This window comes from Meles meles, chromosome 5, assembly GCF_922984935.1.
Source record: "Meles meles chromosome 5, mMelMel3.1 paternal haplotype, whole genome shotgun sequence".
Lineage (NCBI taxonomy): Eukaryota > Metazoa > Chordata > Mammalia > Carnivora > Mustelidae > Meles > Meles meles.
The window spans coordinates 15,595,921-15,621,751 of NC_060070.1; the positions used below are offsets into that span (position 1 = coordinate 15,595,921).

At 41.6% G+C, this 25,831-nt stretch overlaps 1 protein-coding gene across 1 annotated transcript in view; it reads right to left on the bottom strand.

Annotated features, from left to right (window-relative positions):
• The window catches only part of CCDC170 (coiled-coil domain containing 170), a 98,836-nt gene that overhangs the window by 23,644 nt on the left and 49,361 nt on the right, over positions 1 to 25,831 (bottom strand). The window contains exons 5-8 of the mRNA XM_046005738.1: positions 24,031 to 24,175; positions 17,567 to 17,752; positions 6,024 to 6,341; positions 1,482 to 1,682 (exon numbers count right to left, since the gene is read on the bottom strand). Of these exons, the coding sequence (XP_045861694.1) occupies positions 1,482 to 1,682; positions 6,024 to 6,341; positions 17,567 to 17,752; positions 24,031 to 24,175 (850 nt within the window). The remainder of the gene's footprint in view (positions 1 to 1,481; positions 1,683 to 6,023; positions 6,342 to 17,566; positions 17,753 to 24,030; positions 24,176 to 25,831) is intronic.

Genomic DNA, 25,831 nt, shown 5'->3' on the forward strand with positions numbered 1-25,831 from the left:
CCCATGCCTCCCTGCTCTCCTGAGCAGTCTGGCTCACCTCTGTTCCTTCTCCCTCCTGCTGTTCCCTGTACCCTGAGTCCCTTCCCCACCTCTTCTGCCTGACAAATTCTTACTCATTCTTCAAAGCCTCTCATGAATGCCACTTCCTGTGTGAAGAGGGCTCCTTTCCTCACGCACAGAAATAGGGACTTTGCCCAAGTTCCTGTTGAATTTTACACCTATCCCCATTAATTAATGATTGTGTCCTCGTTGACTTAGACTAGGATTTCCCACAGACCCTTTACGCGTCTTTGCCAAGCCAACCTCAGTGCGGGCACGCTGCTTCCTCAGCTTGTTTAAGTACAGAAACATGAGAATGAATGAGTTTCCAAGGTACAGATTTTGTAACTGAAGAGTCTTTGTGCCAAATTCCAATCCCATTTGTCTTTTTCTTCTTCTGCGGACTCCTGGGACCCACAAACGTGAACCTTCCCATCCCATCCAATAAAACCTTTCTTTGGTCCCCCTGCTGCCTGTCTCTTTTTCCCTGGTCACCAGACTTCGTAAGAATCTTTTTCTACATCTCTAGCCTTCCCTCCCCACTCACCCCTCAGGCCAGCGCAAACTGGCCTCTGTTCTCCTGCACTCTACTGGAAGTGGGGGCCCCTCCGCTCCCCACTCCACCCTCCTTCTCGCCCACCGGTTAGTGCCATTAGCATTTCCAAGGCTGTCCTTACTGTAACTTCAGCTTCACAGCGACATCATATCCTCTTTCTAAGACATAGCAACGCTCAAAGTCACTTACTACACTCCGTATTCTACAGAGCAGAGATAAAGAATCTCCGTATCCAAACCACTCTAGTTTTCTCTCCTGTCACAACCCCAGCCAGGGTGCCATGTTGCAGCCAAGCGGGCACAATCACTCTGCGCTCTGACCTCACGATGCACCTACAAGCTCTCACGCCTCCGCCCAACCTCTTAGCCCTACGGGATCTGCTCCTTCTCTCCACTAAAATCTGTCTTCTCCTCCAAGGGTGAACTGCGTTATTTTCTCTCCTGTAAAAATCCTCCTCTTACCCAGAAGTTATCATTCCCTTCACTGAGTTCCTATAGCCTGTCATCAATCAGTCCATCTCTTACAACACGTACAGCCTCAGCGTCACAGCAGATTATCAGAATGTCAGCCTCCTTTACTGAGTGATGAGCCTTTTATGATCAAGAACTGTGGGTCATTCGTACCTTAGCCCTCAAACCTTCAGGATCTCATACAGAACAGGCATTCAACAGATAGCTGATGAGATTACTTGGATTAATTTGACTGACGAAAGCCTCCCAAAAGTAGGAAGACCTCCCCCCAAAATGCTATCTGTTGTTTTCTGACATTTCCTCATTACTCCCACACAACCATTCTACTAAACTGCTATAAAATCTGGAATATTTTCAGGTAAAATTTTACACTGCAACAGATGTTTCTACCCATGGATATACCGTCGGGTTATTACTTTTTGTTTCTCGAAATTCAAGTGATCTCGCAAAACATCTCCAGAAACCAGCTCTCCTTCCAGGTGCGTCAGCTGACCCTGAAGAGTTTCCAACTGGTTTTCTGCTTTCCGGGCTCTCTGTAGAGCTTTCTGGTGAAACCCAGTTTCATTTCCCAACTGTTCCACAAGCTCAGATATTCGGGCTTCAAGCTGGGAGACCATCTGGAAACAAAGAAACAGACAAGGCTAAGCCTTGTTTTCGATGCAACAAAGTGTTAAAATCCAGTGCTCAGTCAGAGCAACATAATTATTTATAACACCAACTTCCAGATTCTTTGTACAAATTAAATTAAAAAACATAAAACTTGATAGCAGTCTTTGCCTCTCCTGAAAATAAATCTGCATTCATTATCTAATAAAATATTTCCATTGGTATTTTTAATTTTTATATAATTCCTTAAATGGGTTCCTTGAGAAATATTTATGGATCACACTGACTACACTTAAAACTGCCACTAATTTAGGGATTGCAAAGTTCAGCTAGAACAAAACGAAAGTTCAGACAAAGTACTATCAGACCTCTTTAAGTGTCATTGTCTGGAGAAACTCTTCCACCAAATATAGTGGATTAATAAAGATTATACAGTGAGTTAGGGTTTTTTTTTTAAGATTTTATTTATTTATTTCACAGACAGAGATCACACATAGGCAAAGGCAGCCAGAGAGAGAGAGAGAGGGAGGGAGGCAGGCTCCCCACTGAGCAGAGAGCCCGACTCGGGGCTCAATCCCAGGACTCTGGGATCACAACCCAAGCCAAAGGCAGAGGCCTCAACCCACTGAGCCACCCAGATGCCCCTGTGAGTTAGTTTTGATAGGAAACTTATCAGGAATTCAAGGGCGTGAAGATTTTTTTTTCAAGCTTTCTTTCAATTTTCCATGGAATATTGATTATTTATGCACCAAACTCTGGTGATGTTGCCTCTGTGCTGCATACTTAAGCAGTGATGTTATCGTTTTACCCTTCGAGAGGTCAAATTTCATACAGCAACTCTATGTACAAGAAGGCAGGAGAATCTGATTGCTACTTCCTCTCCTACAAAAAGAGACCACAGTTTCTCCATAAAGGCCCCCATTCCCTTCACACATCCCTAACCTGCGCATCCCTTCCTGAAGTTTCCCTTTGTCCTGATATTCCCTGAGTCGAGAACATCAGTTTACCAAACACCCCAGGTACACTCTGAGAATACTCAAATTGATTCTACCAAATCTAGTTTTCATGAAATGTTGAATTCAATAAAAAATACCAAGTTTGGAGTGATAGATTTGTTTTGATGGTTTGTTTCAGAAGAGAGAAAGAAAAAAATAGATTATTTACATAATACTTGGTACCACTCTTGCAAAATTGTAATAATTTGGGGCACCTGGGTAGTTCAGTCAGCTAAGCATCTGCCTTCAGCTCAGGTCCTGATCCCCATGACTCCCACAGAGTCACTGGACCAAGAAACACTCCACTGGAGGAAATAAAGCCTTATGTGTGTCTAAGAAGAATGAAAGAGCTGTCTAGATAAAAGTCTGTGAGCTTGCAGGAACTGCCTTTAACTTGGAAAATGACACAGGAATTAATCACAATCATGTCCTCTCTGTACATAATCATTTCTCATCCACATGGTGAGCCAGTTAGGAAACATCTAAAAGTAAGAGAAAAATGTTTGCCTCGAAATTCCACACCAAAATCTGATAATGTCGCAACTTTTGGTCATTGTGTAAGACATCCTTATTTCAAAAACACCTGCTCCAAGGGTACTGAAATTTCAAAGCTCAATAACATCTACGCTCATTTAGAATTCCTCGGAAGCCAATGGTAGGGCATTCCTCTAAGAGCACGGTTTCCAACTGGGGGTACTCTTACCCTTGAGGGACATCTGTCTGGAGACATCTTTGGCTGTCACAGATTGAGGGGGGAAATGGTGCGACTGATACCTAATGGGTAGAAGCCAGAGAAGCTGCTCAACACCACAGTGTACAGAACAAAGTGTACAGAACGGGCCCACGACAAAGGGTTATCCAGCCCAAAAACGTCAATGGTGCCAAGACCGAGAAACCCTACTCCAAGATCTGATAAGACTTTGAAAAAGACAATTCAGTTTTACTATAAGCAGAAAAGCAAGGAACAAGCAGAAGTAACTTACTGAAAAAGTGTGGGTGGTGTTGTGAATTCTACCGAGAATTGCAAACTCGGGAGCGTCAAAATGAGCAACAACAAAGTAAACAAGAAAAGCGAGGTTCAGAAAGTAGGAGTCAACCTGAAACAGTGAATTTGCCAGGCCCAGCCTGAACCAGCCCTGGGCCTTCCTGTGGGTTATTATTCAACCGCTGGGTGTGTGTCTAACCAAGGAAGCTGGCAGGAAGCACAGGCTCCTCAACAAACAGATTCATCAATTTGTAAATCTCCCATTCTTCAGAAACATTTCCAAGACAATATATGAAATCCATTTTTTCCTAATTTTACTCGAAGATGAGTCACATAAGACCCCAGCTATATGCTTGATTTGGGGCTTTTAAATAGCAGGAACAGCTATTGAAAAAAATTACAGGGTAGAAGAGGCAGACAAAGGCACTAAAAAGACTCTGAATCATTCTGATTTGCGGGGCGTGGGGGTTGGGAGAGAGGCATAGCAAGCTTAACCAATTTACATCATTTTGCTTTAGAAAATAAACATATACAGCATGCTGACAATTTCATGCCATGTTTCACATGCTGGATTAAAATAGTTTGAGGAAAAAAAAAATAGTTTGAGGAAAATGTTTGGGAACACAGAAGAGGGAAGCCATAAAACAAAATGGTAAAGAACCATTAGCTATTGAATGAGATCGACCGCAAGTCAAGGTAAATAACTGACTGAAGTATTTCTCGATCCTGGAGATAATTGTCTTCTCTAGTCCGGTACCAATCACAAGAACAACTGAGTTACTCTCAGAGACCTGCACATGTCACAGGATGGACATTTCATATCCACAAAGACAATCCTACACTTGGACAAAGGGGTCACTTGGGTTGCTCCTAAGAACACACATGAATTCTGGAGATTTTTTTTAAAGATTGATTTATTTTTTGAAAGAGAGAGAAAGAGAGAGAGAGGTTGGGGGGGGGGGTGCAGAGGAAGAGGGAGAGAGACCCTAAAGCAGACTCCATGCTTACTGGGGAGTCCCATCCCGAATCTTGATCTCAAGACCCTGAGATCACGACCCTGAGATCGCGACCTGAGCTGAAATCAAGAGGCGGGCGCTTAACCAACTGCGCCACCCAGACGCCCTGAATTTTGGAGAATTTTTAAAAGGAACTGAAAATGTTTAATCATTAAAGGAAATTATCAAATGCAACCCTGAACTCTAAGTTAGTGATGGCTTGGGGTATATGAGAAACATCAAAAGAGGGAAAAATACAACTTCTTCCTTGGACCGGCCTGAACTCATGGAAGAAAAAGATCACAATGGAATTCTACCTAGAATTTGGATATTATTTACTTTAAAACCTCATTAATTGGGACTTCGATAATTTGGATTTGATGGTAATTTAAACAGAGTCAGGCTGAACTTGACTCTGCTAAGCAAAGCTATGTAGTAAAGGAGAATTGTTAATAGTATAAACAAGACAAGAAAATTAAATAATCTTCAATCATATATGTGAATTTAAACATCTTTCTCCATGTTTTAAATAAGTCCCTTAAAAGACAGTTCAAGCACCATTATGAAGAGGAGGACAGAGAGGAAGAGAAGCGGGGGCACCAAGAGTTAATATTTGTCGTCATTATTGACCAGGAAGCGTGTTAAGGAATTCATAACAATTCTGTTTCATTCATTGCTTCCAACAAACAATAACCTTATGAAGCAGATACTCTTCCAGGTCTAGGAAACCTTGTCTGCAATTCCAAAACCCAAAAGCATCTGAAAACTGATGGCTTTTTTCCTAATTCACTTGCTTATGATAAAGCTTGCTGGGACCGGACTGGGCAGCAAACCCTACCCAGAAGCACCACGGAGCTCCTCTCAGTCCTGGTGCGCTCCGTGGGATGGAGCTGCCGTGGGTTTTGCAGCAGAACCATGAACATGGTTGACTACGGAGTGCTGCCCAGACCCCAGTGAGGAGGAATGTGTAAGTGTCGCTCTCTCCAATACCTTTCTGTGTTACTACTTTACCTTTTGAAACTCCAAAAAATTCTGAATTCAAAAACACATCGGACCCCGGGGCAGGGGGGCGGCTCAGATGAGGGAGGGGTGCGGCCCCGGAGCCTTCCCTGTCCCGCGGATGAGAAAAGAGCATCTCAGGGGCTGCCGTCGTAGAAACCTGCCAGTGTCCCACCTGGACTGAGCGCGTCCACAGCAGGGATGGGATTGAGCCCAGGCAGCTCTGACTCCAGAACCCACATCGTGGTCAGCGGTCACGGAAGTGACTCTCCAGGCTCCCAAAGTATGATATATAGTTGAAAGTAATAAAAACCACATTGGAAGGACCCAGCAAATGACTGTCCTCAAGAATCGTACAAGTGGCCACCTCCCACTCACCCTTTCCCTGCTCTCTTCCTGGCGGGTCATTTCTTGGATCCTTTCCAAAACGGCATCCTCCGTGGGCCCCGTCACGCCCCAGGTGCCTCTAAGCAGGGCTGCGACTTTCTCCCTGAATGAGGAGCACTGGCTTCGCGAAGCTGCAGCCGCGTCCAGACTGGTCTCCAGTCTCTTCTCCAACTCTCGGGAGTTTTTCTTCAAGAGGCTCAGCTCCTGCTTCGAATCATCCCAGACCCGCTGGCCAGCCAACAGCCTCTCCTGGAGGATCCTGACTTCCCTTTCAAGGACTTCTTTGGTCTGTAGAGCTCGGAGCAAGTCCTGAAACGATTACAGACAGTGAAGACGAGAACCTGAGTGGCCACTGAGGGACACCTGCATTTGCTTTTTTTTTTTTTTAAGATTTTATTTATTTGACAGAGGGAGACACAGCAAGGGAGGGAGCATAAGCAGGGGAAGTGGGAGAGGGACAAGCAGGTTTCCCCCCAGGCAAGGGGCCGGATGCGGGGCTCGATCCCAGGAGCCTGGGATCATGACCTGAGCCAAAGGCAGCCACTTAACAAATGAGCCACACGGGTGCCCCCTGCATTTGCTTTTTATTTCCCTTACTTACAGACTTCATGGAGTGAGGATGAATTCATCACATTCCCTGTTTAACCGTAAGCTCCCCACCACCTCTCCCTAAAGTTACTGAATTGTAAAGGCCATGTCAGGTAAACGGACGTGCCTAAGAAAGAGAAGGGATACAAAGCCAGAGCTAGGAGAAAACAAGAGACTGACCTATAAGCCTTTTCTGTGTGGACCTTGAGAAAGAGTTAATAAAAACAAACTGCTGGCTAAAATGCTGGTGGAGGCAAAACAGAGAGAGAAAAATTTACAGAATTAATTATCTGTTCTAAAGCTTGACATACCTGGAAATTGACTCTGAATAACATTAAACTTTCAGAGTCTTTCCTACACGTCCTATGCAATAAAAACTGTCTGAATAAAGATGCCTCCTTAATACTATTTTAAATAACAGAGTGGTGTTTTCACCAAAACATCACTGCATAAGAGATCATCAGAACTTTCTTTCAACATCCATTTACTGCGTGTCTCCTTGTCTCATAAAGTGGATAGAACCTGAAGAAGAGAGACCGAACTCTCCAGCCATTCAGTGGGAAGGAGGATTAAAAGTAGAGGGAAATAAGGCACCACACTGAGAACAGTAATTTGAAAGAATATAATATGTATGGTTAGGTTCACAAAAATAAATGAAGGGCGTAAAGGAGGCTACGGGGGCACTTAGTTCTATTTACTATAATCTAGAAGGGTCCAAAGTGGCATAAAAGGGACATCTTTTAAAGTGACTTAAAAAAAAACTTGTTGAGGATGAATGGATAAGGAAGATGTGGTCCATATACACGATGGAGTATTATGCCTCCATCAGAAAGGATGAATACCCAACTTTTGTAGCAACATGGACGGGACTGGAAGAGATGATGCTGAGCAAAATAAGTCAAGCAGAGAGAGTCAAGTATCATATGGTCTCACTTATTTGTGGAGCATAACAAATAACATGGAGGTCATGGGGAGATGGAGAGGAGAAGGGAGTTGAGGGAAACTGGAAGGGGAGATGAACCATGAGAGACTATGGACTCTGGAAAACAACCAGAGGGTTTTGAAGGGGCGGGGCGGGGGGGGAGGTTGAGGAACCAGGTGGTGGGTAATAGGGAGGGCACGTATTGCATGGAGCACTGGGTGTGATGCCAAAACAATAAACACTGTTATGCTGTAAATAAACAAATAAAAAAAAAAATCGGGGGAAAAAAAAAAAACTTGTTGACATGGCTTTCTAAAACACATGAGTCCACATCAGATAAAAATAAGCAACTGGTTAACCAATATTAACCAGTGTTAACTAGTAACCTGCTACGGTATTACAGCCTAGTTAACTGGGGGAAAAAAATTGTTATTTATTACAAATGGTATGTTAGGGTCAAAAGCAACAAAAAAGAAACATGATCTTCAATTAACAGATTCTATGCCTAAACAGGCCAGTAACATTTTAGGCTGCCAGTTAAAATGCACTCAACCCTGCAGTACGTGCCCTCCCTATTACCAACCCTTTCACACTGGAACTAGACTTTAAAAGGAATTTATCTCCACCAACAGCTTGGAGACAAGAAAGATGTTCCTTGAATTGCTATGACTTTACTTTTTATAAAAAAGAGAATATCTTACTTTTTTTTTCTTCTGGTGATTTTTTTTTTTAAATCAAGGAAGTCCCTGGCATCAACTTGAAATAAAAAGTTACTGAGCATGGCTAAGTAGTTAAGGAAGTCTGACCTTTTCAGAAAAGGAATGGCTAAACTAATTGTGGGACCTATTTTGTGAAATGCTTTGGTCTCAAGGTCCTGGCAACAGCTTCACTTCCCTGGTCCCTTTCGGATACTGGTCCTCTTTGTGGAGAAGCCCCACTGGTGCTAATTAAATTATGGCCCTTAAGGTAGAGTCAAGGACACTTTATCACAAATACAATATTTTAATACTTTACAGATTTCTTTTCAGAGAGTAATACAATAGGGGCTCCTGGGTGGCTCAGTTGTTAAGTGTCTGCCTTTGGCTCAGGGCATGTTCCCAGGGTCCTGGGATTGAGCCCCACATCTGGCTGCCTGCTCGGCAGGAAGACTGCTTCTCCTTCTTCCACTCCCCTTGCTTGTGTTCCTTCTCTCGTTGCATCTCTGTCAAATAAACAAATAAAATCTTTAAAAGAAAAAAGATAGTAATACAAAAGCTACTCAATTTGGATAACCAGTATCGCAACTGATGATAATAAATTAGGCCCCTACTTTACTTAGAAATGACCATCTAACATGTGGTTAGAAAACTGAAGGTCCCAAACTCAGTGCTGCAGAGATGATAATGAATTCTAATCCCCTTCAAGCTCTAAAACCTTCTAGAATATTCTGTGTTAACTTTTATATGGAAAGAAAACCCTAATGTAAAAAAGGGGAATTTCCATGACCCAGAAAGTGATATTTTTAACCACGTAAGAAAGGTCCTCAAAATACACACTAAAAAATATATCAGATGCTTGAGTACTACAGACTTACTGTCAGTTTGGAGTGTGCTAACCAACCAATGGCTTACACCAGGAGACCAATAAACACAGTGAAAATATTCCAGCAATGAGGAATTTTTTCCATCCCCAATATCAGACTCTTGTCTCCCTGCTTTCAAGACAAGAGCCCAAACCATTCCCCACAAATTCAGAGCACAAACCTTTATGACTGGTAAAAATCAGAAAACTCAATTTGTGGTCATAAAATACAGTGGCACGTGGCAGCTGGCCAGATTTCGTTTCTGGACACGTTTCAGCCCCATGAAGTCCGTGTTGTTTCTCACATGAAGTGCAGCCCTGGGGAGCCAGGCACAAGGCCTTAGGGACGGCCCCTCCCTCAGTGCTCTGATTAAGTGCTTCAGGGTTTCGAACACTGCGCCGATCTGCCGGAAACAGATGTCCTCAGACTACAAATGCAATTACCGCAGAGCTCGCAGAAACAGCCCTGAAGTGGAGTCTGGTTGCATGGCTACCTCAAGGATACGCTCAAGTAATGTGACATCGGTATCACTGGCCAGGTCCTGGGGACCGCTGTCAGACCACACTGACACACAGAACAAGAGACGAGTAGCTCCCTCTGAGCAAAATCAGGGCTGACCTCCACAGAGGAAATCATATTTGCAAAAGAGGACAGCCACTAGAGAGACGCTGATAGGGATGAGTTATTTAACAAAACCATTCACTTTTCGTTTGTCCTACCAATGCAAGAAATGAATAATGACCCCTTCACAACCACTTTTAACCAGAACAGTTGTAAATAATATGATTAAGGTATTCAATCTACCTTCCCAATTAAATGCATGTCTATATTAATTCTCATTAATTAATGAGAATCAATGCATTAATCATCATTAATGCATTACGTGATAAAGCCATTCAAAGGTTTGTTTTTAAAATGCAGTTGTTTCCTATTTTAATGCTGCTAACTATTAGATTTGGATATGCATGAGATCAAACTGCCTCTCGAAAATCCATGGCTAATTATTCTTTGGGTGGAGAACCTCTGACTTGAGTTAAATTCATCCAACCCTAGACAAATTACGTAAAATGAAAAACCAGTTGATTACTTTAACCTAGTGCAGTTAAAATTAACAAATAAACTCGGAAATTCTTCCTGAATGGGTACTCATATACATTGTTGGTGGGCGTGTGGATACGTATAATTCTGGTATAAACATTTAGCAAAATAGAATGTGCACACAGCCTGTGGTCCTGCGAGTCCAGTCCCCAGGACAGATCTGTAGGGGAGATTACTAAATACGGAAAAGGACATATGCACAAAGTTATTCCATTACAACTAGAGGGTATTATGCTAAGTAAAATAAGTCAGTCACAGAAAAGCAATTATAATGTGACCTCACTCATATGAGGAATTTAAGAAACAAAACAGAGGATCACAGGGGAAGAGAGGGAAAAATAAAACAGGATGAAACCAGAGAGGGAGACAAACCATAAGAGACTCTTAATCATAGGAAACAAACTGAGGATTGCTGAAGGGGAAGGGGACCGGAGGGATGGGAGAACTGGGTGATGGACGTTAAGGAGGGCATGTGATGTAATGAGCACTGGGCATTATAGAAAAACTAATGAATCACAGACCCGTACCTCTGAAACCAATAATACTTTATATGTTAATTAATTGAATTAAAATTAAAAAAAAATTTGGGGGCGCCTGGGTGCCTCAGTCGGTTAAGCATCTGCCTTCAGCTCAGGTCATAATCCTAGGGTCCTGGGATCGAGTCCCGCATTGGGCTCCCTGCTCAGCAGAGAGCCTGCTCCTTGCTCTCCCTCTGCTTGCTGCTTCTCCTGCTTGTGCTCTCTCTCTTTCTCTGGCAAATAAATAAATAAAACCTTTTAAAATTTTTTTTTTAATTTTTAAGTTATTCCATTACAGTATAGCAAAAGATTAGGTACTACACAAATATTCAGTGATATGTGACCAGCTAAACAAATACAAGACATCTATACCGTAGAACGTATGTCACTCATAAAAAGAACTAAGGAGGGACGCCTGGGTGGCTCAGTGAGTTAAGCCTCTGCCTTCAGCTTAGGTCATGATCTCAGGGTCCTGGGATCGAGTCCCACATTGGGCTCTCTGCTGGGCAGGGAGCCTGCTTCCTCCTCTCTCTCTCTCTCTGCCTGCCTCTCTGCCTGCTTGTGATCTCTCTGTGTCGAATAAATAAAATCTTTAAAAAAAAAAAAAGAACTAAGGATATTTTTTATGTACTGATATGGAAGACTCTCCAAGATACAGTCAGTGAGAAAAGTAAGGTGCCTAACCATATGTCTCGTGCCATTTGTACCTACATAAAAAGAGCATCTCTCTAGAAATAAGCAAAAGTAACTGCCAGTTCTGATCATCTCTAGAGAAGGGACCTATAGCTGGGGGCCTAGAAATGGAAGGAAGATATGACAGAACAGAGACAACTATGAAAACATCCAGGAAAGTCTGGTCCAATGCTGAGTCAATAGTGGTAAGAACACACACACACACACACACACACAGAAACACACACACCAGTTAGGTTGTCCCACTGACATCATTGGCCTTGAAAAACAATAAGAATTCAGCATAAGTCTGAAATTCTCATTACTGACAAACACAAGTTGACAATGAATTTAGCTGCCTGGGGGGCCAGCGTGTTCCTGAGCTTCGCCATACAACTGCTAACACTCCGCCCTGAGCTGGTCAGATTGTGCCTGGAGGACCATGGACAGTTCCCAGCTGGCAATGTTAAGAGGGACATTGTCAAAATGGAATGGGTTCAGCATCACATGCTAGCATTAAGCCTGTAATACAAATATTTATGTAACTGTTTTATTTAAAATGTTGTTTTAATTTATTTTGAATGTATAGAACGAATTTAAAAGCAAACCACAGAAGGCTTAATTATGGTTATAGAACAGAGTGTAAAACCTTGACAATGTAAATACAATAATAAAACTGAGAAGTAGAGAGAGGGAAGTAAAAATTAAAAAGCATTAAATTCTTCTACATGTGACAAAAAGTCTAAAAATATGATCTCACATTGGTGAATCAGGAATAGAAATGTATTCCTTTAAAGTCTCAATGATAAGTACCAGAAGCTAAAACAGGAATGCCCCGTGAAGCTAGAAGTAGGAGAGAAGGCTTTAAATTTTACTTCGGAGTCTTATAAACAAATATTATTTTAGTGCTTATTTTCATTTTATTTATTTTTTTTAAAGATTTCATCTATTTATTTGACAGACAGAGATCACAGGTACACAGGCAGGCAGAGAAAGAGAGAGAGAGGTGGAAACAGGCTCCCCTCTGAGCAGAGGGCCTGATGCGGGCCTCGATCCCAGGACCCTGAGATCACGACCCGAGCTGAAGGCAGAGGCTTTAACCCACTGAGCCACCCAGGCGCCCTTATTTTCATTTTAAATCTTCACCCAGAGGCCAGGACTCTCCCAGCCTCACAGATGATACGAAAGAAGGCTCAACGTTTGAGAGATACAGGCTGCTTAGCCAAAAGAAAAAACATAGAAATCCATGATAAGCATCTTCAAATGCTTTAAGGTTAGCCATAAGAAAGAGATTTCCGTTTATTCTATGAAGTTTCATTAAGATAGAACCAGGATGAGAATGTAAATTTTGGGGATTCTGATCCTGACATGCTATAATGAAGAACTGTCAAAAAAAATTAGAACTATACAGAGAGGGCCAGGGTGGTGCAGTCGGTTGAGTGGCTGAATCTTGATTTTGACTCAGGTCATGACGTCATGGTTGTGGGATCAAGGCCTGCATCTGGGCTCCTCACTCAAGACAGAGTCTCCTTGGGATTCTCTCTCCCTCTCCCTCTGCCCTACCACCTGTATTCTTTCTCTCTGTCTCTCTAATAAATCTTTTTTTTTTTTCAAGAACTTTACAGAGAATATGGATTTCCTTGTTCGGTACTGAGATCCCCGTCTCTGGAAGAGTTCAAGTGAAGGCTGGAAAACTAGCTAGACAGTGACATTTTAAAGATGATTCTGGGGGCGCCTGGGTGGCTCAGTGGGTTAAAGCCTCTGCCTTTGGCTCAGGTCATAATCTCAGGGTCCTGGGATCCAGCCCCGCATTAGGCTCTCTGCTCAGCAGGGAGCCTGCTTCCCCTCTCTCTCTGTCTGCCTCTCTGCCTACTCGTGATCTCTGTCAAATAAATCAATAAATAAAATCTTAAAAAAAAAAAAGAAAGGAAATAAAGGTGATTCTGATTCCACATAGAGGGTTACATGATCTAGATTCTAAAAGGCCGTAAGGTCACTTCCAACATCATGATTCTAAGATTGTAAAGAGATCTTCAATTTCTTTAGTAGTTGGTCCTAGTAAGTCCTCACTTCCAGGAACTTATTTCCAGATGCCTATACCCTGAAAATGATTTTGCTTCTTTGGATCCCTGGGTAAATATAAATAACTAGGGAGAGGAAATAAAAACACAGAGCATCAAGTGTGATGGGCATGTCCCGAGTACTTCGTGTATATCATGTCATCCAGTTCTAAGAATAATTTTAAGAGATGGATCCTTAAATTATTTTTCTATTTTACAGACAAGAAACTGAGGTTCCGAGAGGTAAGGCCGTATACCTCAGATCACATAGCTAAATGACTCTGGAGTCCAGATTAAAACCTGAGAGCCCAGTCTTTTAACCACTCTACTCCCTGAGAACTGTCCCATGCTAGTCTCTCTTCCATTCGCTACTTCATGCTAACAAACCAAAAAAGCAGAAGGGACATCATTCCAAACCAGACCTGCCTGACTCCAAAACCAATAGTCTTTCTCAGCTTTGACTCTAGCTACCAGAATTAAAGGAAATGTCAACAGCATGAAGGAAAAGAAGCTGTTTAAAATCCCGTAAGTTTAGTTTCTGATCTGATCTGAACTTGTATGGCCTATAGGAAATGCATGTGTGGCTTGTGGAGAGTAAGTGCCTACTCTTCTGAACCCTGGACTACTTAAAAATAACAGAAAGAAAAACTGCCAATCTTTGAGAGTTGTTAAAACATACTTCAATATTAAGTACTCAAGATTTTCAAATAATATACTTTCCTTGCATATAATAAATCATCTGGTTTTTTATTGGGGAAATTTTCATAAAGTAAATAGAGTTTAAGAAAGAGAAAAGCTGAGTTTCGTAAAACAGCACCCAGCCTGCAAATATTACTACTCCCACAGTCATTCTGGGCTTCCCTAATAAAGTAAGTTTCCTACCTCAAAAACAGAGCTTTAGAAAGCATTATGAAGACACTTCCTGAGGCCATTAATGTGTCAGTAAAAACCATTTGACAGTATTTTTCAGTAGTAAATCTTTGCAGTCATAATCCTATGAATGAGCACTTTATTAAAGACCTCTAGTTTTTTATTACACTTTTTTTTTTACAATTTTTATTATTTTGGCAGGAACTACATCCTAAAATGAATGTGTGTCCAAGCCTGAACAACACTGCATCATTTACAAGTAAAAATACATATGAGAAACAAGTTGTTGTTTTTTTTAATGGGCTCTTATAGCACATTTTCTTTTTTTTTTTTTAATATTTTATTCATTTGACAGAGAGAAATCACAACTAGGCAGAGAGGCAGGCAGAGAGAGAAGAGGAAGCAGGCTCCCCGCGGAGCAGAGAGCCCGACGTGGGGCTTGATCCCAGGACCCTAGGATCATGACCTGAGCTGAAGGCAGAGGCATTAACCCACTGAGCCACCCAGGTGCCCCTATAGCACATTTTCGTATTGTCATTTCCTACTGCTCATCTTCAGAAATGCATTCTTTTTTTTTTTTTTTTTAATCTGATAGAGAGAGACACAGCAAGAGAAGGAACACAAGCAGGGGGAGTGGAAGAGGGTGAAGCAGGCTTCCCACCAAGCAGGGAGCCCGACGTGGGGCTTGATCCCAGGACCCTGGGATCATGACCCAAGCCGAAGGCAGACGCTTAACGACTGAGCCACCCAGGTGCCCCCAGAAATGCATTCTTATTCTCTGCCTAATTTTCAAGGCTTGATATTTTAATCATTACTATTTGTAATCGAATTCAAGTTATTCATTCACTAAGGAAATTTGCATAGCTACTTATTGCTGCTGTCTCACTGACAAATAACTTGCATCAGACAGGTATATAGGACATAGCTGTGAACACACATGGAAAGGGATTACAGATGATGGCAAAATAATGTCATGAGCAGGGTTCAAATCCAAGCTTTGCCACTTAAGAGCTATGTGAACTTGAGCAGAGTACACTTAGCACAATGACTGTGCTAATAGTAAGTGATCAATAAATGGTGACTATTATAGAAATGGTTACTGATAGGATTCGTGTAAAAAATCTGAAAGCCTGAAACTGCTCCATTCAGAAGTTTCACTGGTAGGTAAAGCATTAAAAGCATAATTCTGAAATACTTTTATGTATATAGTAAGACAAAGCAAAAGAGTAGATATTACGATTAAGATTCACAAGATACTAATATAAAGCACAAAGATAATAAGAAAACTCTATCACTTTTGATTAAACATACCACTAAGAGTTGATTACTAAAAATGTATTTCTAGCTCAGTCCACCAAAAGAAACAGCCTAATAGCAGTAAGCGCATCGAGAGCCTAAATCTTAGTTGTAAGCACCATTCTCCAGGGAAAGGCACCAACGATCCCTACAGAACAGGTCGATTTTAGTTCTGTGTCTGAAAATTCTAAGTGATCCTCAGACCACAGAAAGGTTATAAGGTCACAGAGACCATCCCAGAGGGGCTGCTGCTAGGCCAATAGAGTGAATTTGGAGCACCAGAAAAAAAGTAATCGACTGTAACACAGTGAGTAAATATAAATCCATGTGTCCACAGAACTGAAAAGAAAAAAATAAAATCTTTTCTTTACAGAAGAATGCCAGCTAATAGGCAGAAGAATGGTAAAATTTGAATATTACCTTTTTGCCCCCCCCATGATGTAAATTAATCCAGACAAGAATCAGTGATGATGATAATACCACTCAGTAAAGTCAACGGGGAACAGAAATAAACCTGCCAATTATCAGGAATAATCTGCCCAGGGATACCTTACTTAACTGAAGAAGAAAAAAAAAAGTCCCTTTACGCTAAAGAGATGGGCAAACTTAGTGTCAGCAACAAGGAACAATCCAGTATAACGTGCCTATAATATGACATCTACAACTTAAACTTTGAAATGTCCTCGCCAAAAAACATTGAACCTGAATCCAGTCCAGTCATTATCTGATTTTGAACTACATCTCCTTTACCACTTAATTGTCTTCTATGTATTTTGTTAACGGATTGCACTGGCTCGCTTTCACTTTTGAAAATTCACCATTATTATTAATCCCATAATTCGTTTCTTTGACACAGAATATAAAAATATAGTTGAAACATCATATAGCATGAAAAACATATAGGATTGATTGGCATACTCAAACACAGCTTTGGGTAATTTGAAAAGATCAAGCAATTCATTATACTATTAAAGGTCTAGTATTAAGGTACTTCCCTTTGACAGTCTTCTTTATTTTTTTAAGATTTTATTTACTTATTTGACAGAGGGAAAGAGCACAAGCAGGGGGAGTGGGAGAGGAAGAAGGGACTCCCCACTGATCAGGGAGCCCAACGTGGGGCTCGATCCCAGAACCCGGGGATCTGACCTGAGCCAAAGGCAGATGCTTAACCGACTGAGCGACCCAGGTGCCCCATGACAGTCTCTTCTCAGTAACACCCACCTCCTTCGATCTTGCAAGTATATATATTCTAGGGTTTTGTCTTACTGACACATTCTCCAGCATGACAAATAATATCAGATTATTCATAGCAGCCTTGCTTATAACAGTGTGTGGTATATTCCCATTTTATCTTTAAATGAAAGGAAAAATATAATGCAGAGCATGTTGCCGTTTGTATTAATATTAAATTTTAAAAAGAGTAAGTATACACATCATAGAACATTTCTAGAATGGTATAAAAAGATAACTGTTAACAGAGTTTGCCTCTGAGGAGAACAACTGCGTGGCTAGCCGGAGGGGTGGGGGTGGGGAAGATTTTCACCATATAACTTTTTTTTTTTCACCATATACCTTTATGTCTATTTGGAATTTTGTATCTGGTGGATGCATTACCTATCTGTTCGAAAAAGGTTAACGTTTGAGTTTTCAAAATCCTTAGAGGCTAACTAAAGGAGAACATAGTTCTCTACAGACTCTACCTTTAAATATGGTGTGTGTGTGTGTGTGTGTGTGTGTGTGTGTGTGTGTGTGTTTCCTAATTAGGAAAAAGCTATGTATCCAACAGCCTGCTCGGGTCACCGAGTCCCACGCTGCCCCCCAGCCCTCCTGCTGACAGCAGCCTCTGGAAGCTGTGGTCGGTCATGCCAGTGTGCTCACCCACATCTGGCTGTCAATTTCCGCTTCATAAACATGATCGCGGATGCACATACACACTTCACATACTGTACCTGGTTCAGCTTGTCTCTTTCCTCGGTGCAGGAGGCAGCTTTTTTCTGCTCTCTGTTGACTTCAGAAACCAGCCTCATGATGGTTTCTCTGCTAGCTTTTGCTTCCATCTCATGGACATTTATAGTCTCTTCAAGAGTAACAATCTGTCCTTTCACCAAGGCGTTTTCCTCGCACAGCTCTCTAAGCTGTAGAGAAAGCAGTTACAGCTAGCTGATAAAAATTAACAACTTCCTTCGGCTTCCTGTAAGCAACTCCGATCTACGTACCCCGCTGACTGCATGATCACAGGATACCCGGGGAAGCACTATCCCTCCATCCACTCAAAAGAACACATTTTCAAAAGCAGCCTCTAAACTCTGTTGTTATGCGCAGACCCAGTGATCAAATTAAAATTAATCAAAAGATAGCTTCAGGGCAGCGCTACTGAGAGCCTTGCCAAATGCTTCCCGACAGAGCAGGCACCAGCAAGCCCCTGGCTTAAATAATCGAGGAAAGGTGATGTTCCACAGAGATTACAGCAGGGGAGGGAGCAAAGGACTTCTATTCTGCCCACGTCTGCTGGCGCCAATGGCATGCGAGGCGCTACCTGGGGTGGGGGGGTGGGCACAGAAAAGAAAGCAGGACTTTGTTTTTAAAAAGAAAATCCTCCTAATTAATATAAGCATAGAAAAATCCCGAATAACATGCTCAAACAGTGTCTATCATTAGGATTAGCAGAGCTTTTCACTCTCTATGTTGTGCGTTTAGGCTGTCAGCAGAAAGCATGAATAAAATTTATAAGATTTACAAGGAGGGAAAATGAAATCAGACAAGCTCCTTGGCCTGCGGAACCAGCCCTGCAGACAGTTCAGGCTGGAGGGCCACGAGGACGCCTGCAGGAAGAGCTGAGACCCCACGTTAGAGAGTCAGCATCTGCGTTATGATGCTCTGGGGAAGCGGCATATCTGGCAGCCTCAGCACCTGGCCAACAAGGCATCTGGCTCCCAACTCAGGGCCGTGCCCACCCTCCCCAACACTTTTCTGCATATGTGTATGCTCAGTCCCCAATATCTTTCAAAACTCTGGAAAAGAGTTGAAAATTGAGCTGTCCTATGACCCAGCCATTACACTACTGGGATCTACCCCAAAGATACAAATGTAGCTGTCCGAAGGGTCACCTGCACCCCAATGTTTATACAGCAATGTCCACAGTAGGCAAACTATGGAAAGAACCCAGATGTCCATCAATAGATGAATGGATGAAGAAGGGGTGGGTGTGGGTGTGTGTGTGTGTGTGTGTGTGTGTGTACACAATGGAATACTATGCACCCTTCAAAAAATGGAATCTTGCCATTTGCAACAACAAGGATGGAACTGGAGGGTATTATGCTAAGGGAAATAAGCCAATCAGAGAAAAGTAGGTATCATACAATCTCACTCATATGTGGAATGTAAGAAACAAACCAGAGGATTGTAGGGGAGGGAAGGGAAAAATAAAACAAAATCAGAGAGGGAGACAAACCACAGGAGACTCTTAATCAGAGGAAACAAGTAGGGTTGCTGGAGGGAGGGGGATGGGGGTTGGGGTAACTGGGTGATGGACATTAAGGAGAGCACATGATATAATAAGCACTGAGTGTTATAAAACTGATGAATCACTGAACTCTACCTCTGAAACTAATATATTATATGTTAATTAATTGAACTTAAATTTTGAAAAATAATTTTAAAATAATTTAAATTTAAATTTAAAATAATTTTTATTTATTTTTTTAAATATTTTATTTATTTGACAGAGAGAGATCACAAGTAGATAGAGAGGCAGGCAGAGAGAGAGAGAGGGAAGCAGGCTCCCTGCTGAGCAGAGAGCCCGATGTGGGACTTGATCCCAGGACCCTGAGATCATGACCTGAGCCGAAGGCAGCGGCTTAACCCACTGAGCCACCCAGGCGCCCCGAATTTAAAATAATTTTTAAAAAGGAAAAATTTTCTACCTCAGAGGGGCACTCCTCAGCCAGTCCATGTAAACTAGCCTGTCACACCTCTAACCTGCCTCACTATCCCCACATCCTCGTTGGTGTTTCTTCCCCTTTACTACATGGGATAATATTGGATATTTGTTTATTTCCTCATTATCTTTATCTCACAATAACAAAATTTCTAGAAGAGCAGATTCAGTCTTATCTCATTCACTGCGGCACCACCAGCTCCCAGAACTGTGTCTAGCACATAGTAGTCACTCACTAAATATCTGTGAAATGGATGAATGTCCGGTAAGTCCTGAGGAACACCTCCTTGGTTTCTTGGGGGAGCAGGGGGTGCACATGTGGTTGGGAAAGCTGTGAAAGGGAGGAAGTGGTTTTGAAATTGAAGGAGTGGTTTTGTGCCACTTCCCAGGGGACCACCTAGTGAGTGTTGATCAAGACAGCAGCCTTTCTCCTCTGGACCAGTGATTTTTTTTTTTTTTAATTTGAGATGCTAAAGCCCTAGAACCCTAGTATCTGTTTTAAAACATAGTTTCTTTTGTTATTCAGGTATGGGGAAGTGAACAGATCTGGAGAGAGCTGCCGCTGCAAAACAATTTGTTACTCACAGTTGTCAAGAAGAAGGGGCACGCTGTGCCACATGAGGCCACGGAGGGAAGCACCAGGTCAGTCAGGAGATGAGGACAGCAAGGAAAACAGAGGTAAGAATCTTTGTCATGTTTTCCACAGGATGAGGTGAGCAAGGCGAGGTAGCAGGCTTGGGACTGACTAGTTAGAGTAATCTGAGGTGTGTAAGTGCTGTGTGGTACCTAGCCCTGTGGTGATCCGGGAAGGTGGACATTGGCCCAGAGCCTGACAGAAAAAATGGCTGGGGTGTGGTAGTGACTGGTTTGCATGTGAAAGCCATGCTCCCCAGAGCGTCATTTAGGAGAAATTGGCTAACCCTCTGAATCAGTCTCTCCTGGGTCAGCAAGACCCCAGATGTCAAAGCATTCAAAATACAGAAGACAATAAGGCATAATTAATACAATATCAACTTCCAGATTAGCACCTGGAGCTCATCTCTGATGAGGGGAAGGGTGTCATGAAAGAAGAAAGTTCTCCATTCTCTTTTCTTTTCCCCATCATTTGGCTCTGAAAAACAATCTCCCAAACTACACTGGCCTGTGGACTTTGACAGACAGGCTCCTGGTCCACGTGTGCAACAGGGAAGTGGAGGAGAAGCATCTAGAACCCTCGGGACTATCAGGCCTGAGCTATCAGAACCTGTCAATAAAGTGGAATGCTTCATGAAGTTAACTGAAACAATTTTCCACCTTGTAGGAAGTACAGCTGAGAAGCTTACTAATAAGATTCTGAGATGTGGCTTTAAGAATGGCTGCATGGATTAATGAAATAAATTGAAGAAGACACAAATAAACGGAAAGATATTCTGTGCCCATGGATTGGGAGAGTTAATATTGTCAAAATGTCCATATAAGTCAAAGCAATCTATAGATTCGACGCAATCCTATCAAAATCCCAATGGCATTTTTCAGAGACATAGACCAATGATAATGTTTGGATGGAATCACAAAAGAGCCTCAATAAACAAAACAATCTTGGGAAAGAAGAACAAAACTGGAGGGATCATGTTGTCTGATTCCAAATGATATTACAGAGCTATAGTCATCAAAACAGTATGTTAACAACATAAAAACAGACACATGCGTCCACAGAATGGAACAGAGAGATCAGAAATAAACCCGCACATATACACAGTCAATTAATTTACAACAAAGGAGACACAATATACAATACAGAAAGGATAATTTCTTCAACAAGTGATACTGAGAAAACTGGGCAGCCATAAGCAAAAGAATTAAACTAGACTATTACCTTATAGCACACACAAAAATGAACACAACGTGGATTAAAGACTTGACTATAAGACCTGAAACCATAAAATTCCTGTAAGAAAATATAGGCAGTTAGCTCCTTGACATCAGCAACATTTTTTTTTTTTGGACCTGACTCCAAAAGCAAAGTCAACAAAAGCAAAAAATAAAATAAAATAAAATAAAATAAAACAAAATAAAATAAAAAATAACAAGTGAGACTCTACCAAACTGAAAAGCTTCTGCATGGCCAAGAAAACCATCAAAAAGGTGAAAAGGCAACACACTGAATGGGAAGAAAATATTTGCAAATCATGTACCTGACAAGGGGTTAATACTAAAATAAATAAAGGCCTCGTATAAGGAAAAAATCCAATTAAAAAAAGTGGGCAGGGGCACCTGGGTGGCTCAGTCAGTTAAGCTTCTGCCTTTGGCTTGGGTCATGATCTCAGGGTCCTGGGATCGAGTCCTGCATCAGGCTTCCTGCTCAGCAGAGAGTCTGCCTCTCCCTCTCCATCTGCCTCTTCCCCCTGCTCGTGTGCGTGCACACACTTGCTCTCTCCTTCTCTAATAAATAAAATCTTTTTTAAAAAAAAATGGGCAGAGGACTGAATAGCCATCTTTCCAAAGATGACATACAAATGGCAAACAGACACATGAAAAGATGTTCAACATCATTCATCATCCAGGAAACACAAATCAAAACCACATGAGGTTTCAGTTTACATCCGTCAGAATGGCTAATATCAAAAACTTACAAAGTAACTATTGGAGAGGATATGGAGAAAGAGGAATCCTTGCGCACTGTGGGTGGGAATGTAAACTGGTACATCCACCGTAGAAAACAGTATGGAGGCTCCTCAAAACATTAAAAATATAATTACCATATGATCCAGCAATTTCACTTCTGAGCATTTATCCCAAGAAAATAAAAACACTATTTAGAAAAGATATATGCGGGGCACCTGGGTGACTCAGTCCATTAAACATCCAACTCTTGATTTCCGCTTAGGTCATGATCAGGGTCATGAGATGAAGTCCGGCAATGGGCTCCATGCTCAGTGTGGATTCTACTTGTCCCTCTCCCTCTGCTTCTCCCCCCCCCCACTCGTGCTCCTTCTCTCAAATGAATAAATAAAAGAAGATATATGCACACATATGTTCACTGCAGCATTATTTACAATAACCAAGCTATACAAACAACCTAAGTGTCCATCAATAGATGAAAAAAGATATATATATAAATTTATAAATACAGATATATATTCATATATATATGGAAAATTATATATGCGTGTGTGTGTGTGTATAAACCTTGAATACTACTCAGTCATATAAAAGACTGAAATGGGGCACCCGGGTAGCTCAGTCAGTTAAGCATCTGACTCTTGATTTTGGCTGAGATCATGATCTCAGGGTCATGAGATGGAGCCCCACATTTGCCTCCATGCAGGATATGGAACCTGCTTAAGATTCTCTCCCTCCCTCTCCCTCTGCCCTCCCCCCCCAAAACAAAGAGAGAGAATGAATCTTTGCCATTTGGGGCAACAGTGGTGGACTTTGAGAGTATTATGCTAAATGAAATAAGTCAAAAGACAAATACTCTACACTTTCATTTATATGTGGAATCTAAAAAACAGGTGAGCCAAAACAAAACAAAAAAAGCACATGAATATGGAGAACAGAGTGGTTGTTGCCCGTGGGGAGGAGGATGGGGGCTACAGACTTCCAGCTGGGAAATGAACAGGTGATGGAGATATGGTGTGCAGCATGGTGACTACAATCCTAGGACACATTTGCAAGTTGCCAGGAAAGTACATCTTGAAAGTGTTCCTCTCAAGAAAAAAAATAATAAATTTTTTATAACTCTTCATGGTGACAGATGGTGACTAGACTTACTATGGGGATCATTTCACAGTGTATACCAGGTCAAATCATTATGCTATACCCTTGAAACTAATATAATGTTGCATGTCAATTACACCTTTTAATAAATTTTAATTTTAATAAAAAAAGATTGGCTGCAAGGAGATCTGTCAGGAAGCAAGGATACAAAAGGTGTGAAATGAGCAAAGATATGGTGAGACCTCCAACACCGTCAGGTGCCCTAATGAATCACTATGTGCTGAGTGAATTATTCATTGAATATAACCAATTTCCACCTTACTGGCAACCTTATTATTATTTGATTCCAGTGGAAAATTAAAAAGTACTTTAGAACTAATCTTAACCTTAGACTCAGTAAGTATCCCCAAAATGACACAGCTGGTTTGGGTGTGGGTTTCGTGTGTATGTGTGTGCTTCTGTCTGTAACTAAAACAGAAAACTCCCTAAAACACATTGTTAAGATGAATGATCAGTTGTATTTGGCAACCTAAATATATGTAAGACAAAACAATTAATCTTTTCTGGATAGTAATTAATCCCAAATAATGTTCGAAAGGACTTTGGAATTGAGCTCAGAGAGGTGATAAGGCTTGTCCCAGATCACACAGTCAAGCAATGCTATATTTGGGCTACTGTCCCATTCTCCTGCCACCCCCAGACTCAATCACAGCAATTCCATTCACAGCGCATGTCAGAATGACTGCTACATTCGTCGTCTTTTTCATGCGCATTCACCTTTAGAATTAAATCTTCATCTGATGCCTTTTCATGCTTCTTCTCTGGATCTAAGAAGTCACCAAGTTGAGCTAGAAATTCCTCATGTTTCTTGCAATTCTTCAAGGCTTGATTCTTATTCTCCTCATTTTCCTTTAAACATTTTCTACAGGGCAAACAACACATAAGTCAAGTTATAACACCACAGAAGAGATCATTCATCAAACAAAGTTCAGGACTTAAGCTCTCTGATCCAATCACCACTTTCATCACAACACAGTTTCCTGGACACAGAACACATCATTGCCCTGCAAGCCATGTAAGGGCTGCCTGTCAAAGCCAGGTACCTACGGTTGGCAGAAATGTACAAAAATTTTCATGGCATCTTAGATCTTGTAACAGCAAAGGAGACAGACTCTCTGCCTCTTGTCCTGGACCATTTAGGATCTGCAGCAGTGGCAGGAAATCTCTAGATCACAATGGATGTATGTAGTCATGGGTTTCTGTTGGGTCCTCATGAGGAAGTAGGACAGTGCTATGTTTCTTCTAGGGTATCATCCCTTGCTTTATTTTCAGACGTTATGCAGTGATCTATATAAGTGTTACTTAGGGCATACCCCGGGTGATGCCCAAGCATAACTATAATAAAAAATATATCAGCAGCAGGGATGTTCAAAGAGAGAGGTGTTCAATCACCAGCAAAGACCGTTACCAGTTTTCATACATCCAGAGTGTTTTAAGATACTGAAATGGGCCAGTCAAGGAAAATCAGTTGATTATGCTCTTCTATGAATATTTCATTTCAAATCTCAGATAGGTTTGCTGAAATAGCACGGTCTATTTCTAATGCTTTACATGTTACAGACTAAGAGATCATCAAAAAATAGACATAGTTTAAAGGCAAATTAGAATCATTTCAGTAATTTGGTATCAATTTTTCAGTACCCAAGATAATAAACATGATTATTGCTTTCCCTTTTTACCATGTTCAGTGTTTACCGCAAATTCTTTCACTCTATTCAAAGATTAACAAAGCATGTAATTGCATACACTCAAAAGCATATCATATTTCTGTTTAGAAAAATGTGTAACAATAAAAGACCAACATCAATATATCTCTGAGTTCTTATTTTCAGCATATGAAAGGTAAAATGTATTCAGTCTCTCTGGCTCATGAAGAGCACAGATAATGCTATGATGTGGACTGATTTACGTGCACGATTCCACCCAGTTGGTCCAAGACTTCAGTCTTGCTTCTCCATCCCAAGTGTGTCTGAACTATTCCCACTTCTATGTGCATTTCACTTGGACCCAACAAAGTTCTAGGAATCTACCCTAGGGACACGATCACTACATGTGAAAATAGGAGTACACATGAATACACTTGGTTTATAATGATTCTTTGAGTGAAACCGACCTGAGTGTCTCCAAGAAATAACAGAAAGAACTGGTAAGTAAATTATGATATTTCAGGCAATTGATAACGTGGGCTAATAAGGATGATACAACGAGTGACTTTTTAAAATATTTACAACATGGGGGCACCTGGGTCGCTCAGCTGGTTAAGTGCCCAACTCTTGATTTTGGTTCAGGTCATGATCTCAGGGTCATGGGGTCGAGCCCCACATCGGGCTCTATGCTCAGCCCAGAGCCCATTTGAGATCCTCTCTCCCTCCCTCTGACCCTCCCTCTCCTCAAGATCCATCAATCAATCAGTAAAATCTCTTTTTTTTTATTTTTTCAGTGTTCCAAGATTCATTGTTTATGCACCACACCCAGTGCTCCATGCAATACCTGCCCTCCTTAATACCCACCACCAGGC